General features: G+C 41.3%; 1 protein-coding gene across 1 annotated transcript; it reads right to left on the bottom strand.

Moving 5' to 3' along the window:
* Positions 1-84: 84 nt before the first annotated feature.
* On the bottom strand, positions 85-5,002 carry LOC128498095 (RING finger protein 151-like). Its single transcript, XM_053468384.1, has 6 exons — positions 4,909-5,002; positions 4,042-4,249; positions 2,307-2,446; positions 1,582-1,744; positions 1,182-1,302; positions 85-629 (listed from the first exon to the last, which is right to left on the bottom strand). The coding sequence occupies exons 2-6, from the start codon at positions 4,245-4,247 to the stop codon at positions 393-395; spliced, it is 867 nt and encodes a 288-aa protein (XP_053324359.1). The 5' UTR covers positions 4,248-4,249; positions 4,909-5,002; the 3' UTR covers positions 85-392.
* Between the last annotated feature and the right edge of the window lie 4,835 nt (positions 5,003-9,837).

Below are 9,837 nucleotides of genomic sequence, written 5' to 3'. Positions count from 1 at the left end.
ATGTTACCTTGGCATACAAGAAATGAAAGTCATCCAAAAAGCACATTTTAAAAATAAATCCCTTTTTTTCTTTTATCCAACAACTTTGTTTATTCAATAATTTCCTTTTTATTTATTTTTAAGCTTTTAATAGAGCATCTGTTACCTTGTGCTAGAAGGTGGCATTCGCTAATAAGGTCATCTACTGTGATGACCTTAAACTTTTGCTGCTACCTTATACAATGTACGATATATATATCCCCTACAGTGACAGTATACAAATACACTATTATTCAACTGCATTAAAGTAAAAAAACAGAATCCCCTAGCTGTTGCAGATTCACAGCCCCCATGATGCTGTAGTCTGTAGATTCAATTCACGATCTTACAGGCTACACCAGATTATATTGTAATTAAATAATTGTAACTTCTCTTGGCTTTTTCTTCATGCTCTCCAGGCGTGCAAGCGGATGACCGGTGGGTGGTTTATGGACCCCCTCCCTGGTTTTTGATCTGCACTCCTTCTGTAGGCCTTTCAGAAGCTCCATTAGTTCTCTCTTCTCCAGATCCGCTTGCTCGAGGTCTTCTTGATGTTGCCTCTCTGATGCCAGAAGTGCGCGGACGTCCAGCATCAAACTTGACATCTGGCTCTGACAAAGCAAATTAGTCTGAGAGACTGCAGTGCGATGGTTTAGTGGCAATGATATATACGGATTGAAAGTATGTGCTACGCATTAGTTTCCTGAAGGCGATATAACTAAAATACACTTTAGCAGTAGCATTGAACACCCGGTTTTGTACGGAGTATTTTATATTGCGTGTTCTGGCTCTGAATCATGCCCTGGATTTACATCCTATATTATGTCAAGTAATCACTGCATACAGGAACCTGACAGCAAAAGGAGTTCCTAGAAAGTTGTGTGAGATCTTCCAGCTGGAGGCCATCTTCAAAGTGCAAGAGTAACAAGAAAAAATATATTTAATGCACACTTCTGGCTCATAATCCTGAAGAACTGATTAATCAGTGGCTGACACTAAACGCTAAGCAATCGCATTGAAACCGTAACAGTGTTTTGGTCATTTTAATTTCTATAATAAATACTGACTTGGTGGGTAGGGCCCTGGGCAGCATGCCCATTGTTTCTGTTCATGTGGTCTCCAGCCCTTCAAAGCCCCCAATCTTCAGTCTCGTATCTACCTACCTTCATCTCCTCCACCTCGCCTTGTAAGAGGCTCTCCTTCCGCACCATGTGTCTCCTTTGGGAATCAAGACGGGACTCCATCTCCTGTTTTGTTTCTTCGACTCTGCAGATCATCTCTGACCTAACGACAATGACACTCCTAATTATGGTTATGTTCCGTGATTTATATTTGAAAGGGATTGGCTTAACCAAAACAACCATCATTCTTATGGAAATCAAGAAGCGATTCGTTTTGTTGCTGCATGAACATGTGAATGACACCTTGCTTATTTACTAAGAACTACACTTCTTGGTTTTTAGATCATGAATAAAAGCATCGCAGTCCCATTTTACTTTGATGTTTTTTCACTTTTTTTTTTTTTTTTTAAATCTTCCCTTTTCTGGTTTAGAGGATTATTACCGTAGAAGCTCTAGCTCTGTCCGTAGCTCCGCTATGCAGTTATGCTGTAGATCCTGAGCGCTAAGAATGGTATAACCACAGCCGTTGGGGCATTCGCGGCTACGGTGCTCACACACAGCCAGGTGGGCATCCAGGTTCCTTCTCTCAAACTGGGCTGGACATCCTTAATGCAGGGGAGGAAAAAGCGAGAAAACGCACTTCACTATCCAGATTGAGAATCATTAGGCCATAATACATCAACCCTAATTTTATTTGCACCAATTAACAAGCTCCTATGATCGGTTTTGCCTTTTTAACACAGAAATAATAGTAGCGTTCATGAAATAGCGTCTTTACTATTTGAGATCAAGCTCCGACTTGAAGAAGCTGGCACCGCTGGATCTAGAAAGATACATTCCGGACAGAGTTCAGATGAATATCATGCAGGATGCTTGCCCCGGGGTCCAGTCAATATTAAAGGCGGCCCTGGGCACTGCACCTGTAATATTCCATATTGTGATGCTGATATGTTTCAGATCCCGGCTGGACGGCATATCCTTCATCCGCTGCGTACCACCCTGCTCCTAAATTTGGTTGTGTGATGTAACGTATAGGTATCCCTGAACAGCGCAAGACACCTGCATTTCACACCCCAGCCCAAAATCCAGCGCTGCTTTGGTTACAGTATGGAATAATGTACAGAAGCTGTAATGAATAAAGCAGATCTTGTTCCAGACGGTACTCACCAGCGTTTCTGCAGGACATGCGTCCGTGCTCGCAGTCTCTCTCGTGCCGGTCCACGGACTCTAGGGAACAGATGGTCGCACAGCCCCCCCTGGCATTTCTGCACCGTATCTGAAGCCGCTTCAAATCGTTCCGCATGTATCTATAACAAGGGAAAACAATGCTCTATTTACAAACATAGAAAACATTCTTTTGGCATTCAGAATTCCCTGTTTGAATTTGAAACTAATCCAAAGTACATTAATCATGTCTAAAAAAGAAATGTGCTAGTCTTCGATATAGATTGGTGAGAAAGAAAACTTTCCTTGCTGGCAGATTTCACTTTATAAAGATAAATACAAATCTATTTGTGTTTGAAAATACTTTAAAAGATGCCACGTCATACAGTTTCTGTATTCCGTTGAGTAAGTGGACAAGGATTATGGGGTTAAGTAAAATAATAATAATAATATAAATAATACTTATTTATATTAAAGGGACAGTGACTTAGGAAGAATTGGTATTAAAGTGCTGTGTGAGTACTTTGAAGAATGAACATTAAAGTTAGTGGAAGCTGCCGCCTGGAGCTGGCGGTACGTATCAGGCGTAAAGATTTCCCGGATGGAAAACTTTCCCATTGACAAGATAATAAAAATAACAGGCCTGGCTGTATACTCTATAACGGGTCCCCAAAACAATGCATTGCAGGGGCTTGTTAAAACATCTGGGCCTTGGTCATATTGATTTACAACGCTGTCCAAGACAAAAGCACAAAGGATTTCCATTCTATTAACAAATTCCACCCTTAAACCTGATGGGCATGTACCCTGAGCCCATGTACAGGCTGCCGGGGGATTTCATGACGCTGGGAAGCTAAGCAACACGTACAGGAATGTGGCACGTCGCCAACGAGCGATTCATTGTAGTGGCAGCTCCAAGAAAGAATGCGATCGCAGTGTTTGAGATCTCGCTGAGGGGCCGTCACTAACCACCGGATCCTTATTACCCATTATCATCCGTCCTCCCACGGTACTGGCAATAAAAAGGTCTAAGCAATAAAACGCTCAGCAATGTGTTTGTTTCTAGAACTGAAATGCCTGAAATAGTTGTGAAGGATGAACGGAGTTATCATTATTTGCATTGTGTGTACAATGAGTCGGTACATAATGTGAGGTTCAGCTACATAGGGCTCCAGGTTGGGGAGATCAGAGAAGTAAGCTGTCGCCGGCACATTGAGCAGCACCGCACCTGGGGGCCAGTGGCTTTGCGGCAGTCCCTCTAACCCACTTTAATGCATATGATAGCGAAGTGTCCCCGTTATATTAACACCTTTTCCCTCCTGCAAATCCATTGAGGGATTTCCTCGGCCTCTTTCTTTAGCTTACAAGACATGTTCAGTCAAAGACACCTCCTGCAGGCCACTGCGAACGCACTATATGAACTACCGTCACGAGTTTAAACTTTAAAGGTGTCTATAGGCATGCGCAGAAAGCACTCCCATTGGTTTCAGCAGAAGAACATTCCTGCCACTGATTGGCCGATTGAAGCACTGCAGCTTTTTCTAAAAGTAAGCTCTTTGTGTACAATGTGTCCTCGTATCTGCATCTCGTAAGCTTATAGGAACAGGTAAAGTAAGCTGCTGTGAAGTGTCTTGAGAATAGATCTAAAATAAAGTATGAAGATCTGTAACCCGAGCCAATGTGAAATGATGACAGACACAACGCAGAGGGGCTACCGAGCGAGAGCATCCTTCCATACCTGTGTAAGGGTCTCAGATCAGTCGCAGTCAATGGTTGTCTGTCTTCGGGGCAGTTATTGTGGTGAACGAGCCAGCCATGTATACAAGACGCACAAAAAGCGTGTTCACACGGGGCTTGTAAGGGCTCTTCTAAAACATCACGGCATATACAGCACAAGAGACCCTCGTTCACATATCCCAAGAAGCGTTCTATATCATACCCCATCCCTATGTCAGAAGAAAAACATAGCACGTTCAAATAATACGCAATCAAAATAATCATTATCTCCTAAAGCAATGCGGCCTCACAACAATGTGTCACGAAAGATATTTTTGTGTTTTAGTTCTAGAATTTCCTACTGTAATTTCCATTAAAATGAGAAATATTACCCTCACCCTAAAAAAAAAAAGTCCTACAAGCTTGGGAGAAGTGCAATTTTATGAAGCTTGAACTTTTTAGGTATTTAGGGAATGCAGAAATTCTAAATTTAAGTGAAAATGAGTGAATGCAAAAAAAGGTATTTACAGGAATTGCCAACTGGCGATAACATTAAATAGATTTCATCGCAAATAACACCAGTGCCTCCCCGTATGTATATATTATCTTTCTCAGTTTAGATGGTTCGACTACCAATGAAAGACGTCGACATGAATCCTCTTTTTCCTTTTGTGTTTTATAAATCCACAAACACAATCCTCATCCTCGGTGACAAAAGCAGAATGAATGCAAGGTCTGTGTCGCGGCTGATGACCAAAGGGACTTCAGATCCTGGAAAGTAACTGTAACAGGGACTAAACTACCAAAATGTGTGATGGGAGCAGATCTCTTATGATACAATGCAGCTTCAGATAAAGTCAAAACTGGAGCGTTCCTCTATAACACTTACTTGATGAACGTAGCAGAAGCCGGAGGAGTCTGCGAGACCTGGAAGGTAAGACGCGAGGGACTCGGTGATCTGCCCTGCTTTATGTGTGTTCTGCATTGTGATCCCAAAGAAAGAGGATGGGTGGCTGTGTTTCCTAAGAAACAGATCCCCAGGGGCCAGGCGGACAGCGGACGAGCAAACAAAGTGTCCCTGTTCACATCTTTTAATCACATGACTCACTACCACGGGTGATAATCAGACCAGTTACACATGAACGCCAAAGATTCAGACAACACCTAGTTAATTTTTATGCCGATTAGCGCTTGTTATTAATTTCACAATTCCTGCATATCCCATTTAGAGGAAAGCAGTTACTGTATCTCGCTGAATGGATGAGACACTTTACATTATTAATAGGGCCTTGCGAGCTAATCTCTCAGATAGAACACCATAGAAAATAACAAAAGTATTATTCTACAGTCTTCCGTATGATTACCAGATAAATGCATAGTTATGTGCAAAAGTATATGCTTCTTGCCTGTTCTTCTGTTGTTTATAAATACATTTTTATATATACCAATCTATTTGTCCTGAAATACTACATCTGTATGTTACGCATAAAACGGTTTATAGGATTCTATACAAGAAGACGAAGAATGCATTATAGAAACTTCAAACTATTCACTTTTTTGGCATAGTATAGATGATGTGATGTGCCAGATCAGCTCAGAATTCCACAGCAAACTAGTGATATAAACACACTGCGGATTTACTTACATGCGAAAAATTAGTTGACATTAGACACATTCTATCAAACATTACGTTTATTCATATAGCGCCAGCAGATTCCGTAGCGCTGTAACAATCAGTGCAATAATTTAAAACCACACACGTCTCCTACGAGCCAAACAAAAAGCAGGGAAGGGGCAAAAAATACAGGGGACTCTGCAGAATCCCTCCGTGCCTTTACAAAAGACCATATACATTAAAGTACATATGATGTCTGCTATGTCCTTTTACGCAGAGGCCAGCGGGTGACAACTATTTGCAAGCTACGTTTCAAATTGTTTAAAACAGTGCCTGGAGTAAGTCAGCTTCATAATAGGGCCACTCATTTGGCAAGCAGGCTACTAATTTGGCGAGGAGGCTGACAGGGAGGCCTAGCAAACGGCTCTGGTAACACTACACTGTAAACACACACATGCTCCATCAGTGCATAACATGTATGTTTCGCGTTGAGGAGATAATTTGTACACAGCATCTGCTGTAAGAAACTATGGAGTTTCACTCAGTTTGTATCCACGCAAAACAATCCACTTCCACCCTCTTACCATACGAGCGGATTTGTTTGTTTGCTTGTTCTGCCTTTTTTTAAACTAAACTTTAATAACACACTTACAATCTTAGAAACATAGCGTATTAAATACAAACTTTATTGCGAACGTCACGCAAGCAGTACAGTACGTTTTGATACTGACGTGCGCTACCATGGCAACGGTTGAGGTACTGGCGGGACACGGTGCTCGGTGCATGCTGGGAGAGAGGGAATTTTGAGCGGTGACGCAGAGCTGTGGCTGTAGTGTATATTCTGAGTGCGAGGCCGGCCTGTAAGTATATAATGAACGCGTTTGCTTGCTTTCCGCTCCTTGTAGCTAATGTTGTCTTACTGTCATGGCGCGTTCGTTATTTTATTTGCGCGCGATACATCAGACTCGTTTAATTTATTCTTTAGAACGTTGTAACAGAATGCATAATGCTGTGGTTAGTAAATATAACTTAATTCTGCCTTTAGGGGTTAATGAGTAGAACGTGTGAGGGCTGCATTAAAGGGTTAATGAGTAGAACGTGTGAGGGCTGCATTAAAGGGTTAATGAGTAGAACGTGTGAGGGCTGCATTAAAGGGTTAATGAGCAGACCTTCTGAAGGGGCTCCATTTAGGGCCTGCTAAGTGCAGGCAAGTTGCAATAAATCATGACATTAAGAGTATGTATTCTTTTAGAAAATGCACCGTTGACTTTGCTTAATTTAACCCCTTAAGGACAGATCTGTTATTTTTGTATCCTTTGCGATTGAGGCTACTTTTGCAAATCTCTGTTTAGTAAGATGACTTGCATGGCTGATTGCAGTACCTGTATTTAACTTCCAAGGGGAACTCAGAGGAAAGTCTGGAGAGACCCTCTTGGGAACTTGTTTATTTTTTAATGGGCACCGCCATCTTGCCGGAGGCAAAATCTCGCGCTATGGCGCTTGTAACCCTGGGGTGTGTTTTCTGTGTTGCTGAATGCCTATATCAAGGCACATCAGATGGGGCCCTTGCAGCAGATTTCTGTGTTGCTGAATCTCAGCGTCTCAACGTTGAGGCATTACAGCAGGGGTGTCCAAGTTTTTTTCGACAATGGGCCACTACATCAGAAATGTATATGTGCGTGGGCCGCACTCATTTTTCACTGAGAAAATATGGCCTTTTAGCTTTATAATGCATATTAATACAAAATAATTTGGCACTAATGAAAAAAGCAGTGGAAAGGTTTTCTTGATCAACTTTTATATGTAATTCTATCAATACCAAATTACTTAAACAGTAGAACAAACTCAGTCCACAAACCATTTCAAACAAGTTTAGCTAAATAAAACTGCACAAGGCTGAAGCTGTGGGTACAAGCTGGATTTAAGATGGTAGATGCATGCTGGAGGCAAGGCCGGATTAAGAGCATCACGGGCCTGGTGCTGAGGATTTTGGTGGTCATTTTATGGGAATAAATAAAATAGACAGAATCTTAACTCTTCGGAATCGATGTTTATGGGATAAAGATGACATCAGTGCTCGGCAGATAATACAAGATAGAATATTATGTGATGGGATTGGGAGTAATCAATACACTAAAAAAGTTATCATACACGGGACGCCTGAAGCCACTAACCCTTTTTAATTAAATATGCAGATTGAAATAGAGTAAATACCACAAAACCTTTACTTTTCCTCTCAAGTTTCTGGGCCAAGAAAGTTTTGTCCTCTGAACTCTATTCCAACAGTAAGTAAAGTGCCAGCAAACAGATGACCAAATACACACCAGGACAGGCTCCGCTACACCCGACACCCAAGCACACCCCAGGACAGGCTCTGCCACACTGAATCATAATAATGTATTTTCTGCACTGCTTTGTCATTAACATTTGGCCCACGGGCCGCACGTTGGATGCCCCTGCATTAAAGCAACACCATTTGGGAGAAGAAAGCAATCTCAGATCGCTTTCTATACCCGTTTAAACTCATGATGTCCCAGGCACGGCGATTGTCGCCAAAGGGATGTTTTTTGTGATGTGTCTGGCATGTCAATTGTCATCAGGAGGTAAAGCATATATTATCCTTCTATTGGTGTGTGTGTAAAAGTAGTAATTATTGATTACCCTGTGTATGACTAGACCGGCAGCCGGTGTCTCCACCACGCAAATAGCTATTTGAAGTCTGGATGTTTGGCTGCTTGCAGGTAGTCCTGGTAAGAAAATCAATGCAATCCTCATATGATGTTCAGAATACCAAATTTTACGTAACTCACAGGCGGGGGGGGTTAGAAAGGTACCAAAACACCTTACACGTTTGAAGCTGCTGAACAGCTCTTTATTGTAGCCAATGATTAAGAACCTGAAACATGTTATGTGTATCTTCCTGCCTCTGCCCCCCCCTCAACTTTTGCCCTGTGTATGGATTAAATATTGCACTTTTGAAAGTATGATCCATACTCCCAGCTGCAAAAAGAACTATCATTATTATTTATTGCATAATATGAAGGAAAAGTGTAACGGTGAAGTCATGATAAACTGAAAGGTTAGAAACCTCGAGTAATGTAAAATTCTTTGTTACAGGACTTTTCACAATGAGAAGATCAGCAGCTCCAAGTCAGCTGTTAGGTAATCCTGCAAAAAAGGGTCGCTTTATTCCCCCTGGAAAAGTCAAGTCCTGTCCAGGAGACACTGAACCTTTAACTAAAGATTTAGCGGTGAGTAAGAGAACGTCGGTTCCTTTAAATGAATCTGCGTGTGCGTTAATAGGTATGTTTCAAATGTGAACTCCCGCCGTACGTTTTTATTGTCCTATATTTGTAAAGAATACATATGTAAGAGTTGTCTCCAAAAGCTATGTAAATAGTACCTTCCCGATTTATTTTACTCGCGTATTCACTTACTCCTGATCCTCTGCTATTTGAGAAGCTAGTTATCTCACCATTTGTGTCGTACGTGATACAGAGTGCAAGAGAGTCATGTAAATATTTATTCCGCAAATTACACGAATGACACGAATAGGTTAGCCAAGTATTGCCATAAAAAATTAACAAAATTTGGGAGTTCCCCTTTGAGTAACAACTACCTATGTAGAAAAAAACCCCATGTATTCTGTAGGGTAGTGGAGGCTGCTGATTGTCTCCTGAGCCCACTGGCAGCCGTCTTACCTGATCGTTTAACAAAATACGCAAGACTTCCATTAAATGTATAAAGCTGTGCGTTTACTGGTGAACGGAAGCTTCTGTAACAATTAGAAAAAAATAAATAAAAAAGATAAAATGCCTGCTACGATGGTAATAATAAACAGTAAAAGGGCTAGCTTGCTGCCAGCTGGGACGTAAGATGGTCAGCATGGTGGAAGAAATTTTATTTTTTACCTACTTTGTTGTCTTTAGCGCGATTACAGAATGTAACCACCTTCATGGGTGACGCTTGCAATCTAGTTGTATGTACAACTACATCTATTCGGTAACTGTATTAAGGGGGTGGCTGCTTTTAAGGAAATTATTCAGTTTAATTTATAGTTTTGTATTTTTGGGGAAATAATTGATTTGTTTTTCTTTTGGTGGTGTAAGCTGTGTATAGGATTGTCACTAATAACTAACTCTCACATGCATGTAGGAATATTACCTGTGTGAAAGGAGACATAACCTAACAAAAGGGAGGAAT

Source organism: Spea bombifrons, chromosome 5 (genome assembly GCF_027358695.1).
Source record: "Spea bombifrons isolate aSpeBom1 chromosome 5, aSpeBom1.2.pri, whole genome shotgun sequence".
Classification (NCBI taxonomy): domain Eukaryota; kingdom Metazoa; phylum Chordata; class Amphibia; order Anura; family Pelobatidae; genus Spea; species Spea bombifrons.
The sequence above is the reverse complement of the archived record's forward strand: the minus strand, read 5'-3'. Positions and strand labels throughout refer to the sequence as shown.

Coding starts and splice junctions, on each gene's coding strand:
- LOC128498095 (XM_053468384.1), bottom strand. CDS start 4,247: ATGGGGTATGATATAGAACGCTTCTTGGGATATGTGAACGAGGGTCTC. Junction 1,745..2,306: donor CATGTCCTGCAGAAACGCTG/GTGAGTACCGTC, acceptor CCCTGCATTAAG/GATGTCCAGCCCAGTTTGAG. Junction 1,303..1,581: donor ACAGAGCTAGAGCTTCTACG/GTAATAATCCTC, acceptor CATTGTCGTTAG/GTCAGAGATGATCTGCAGAG.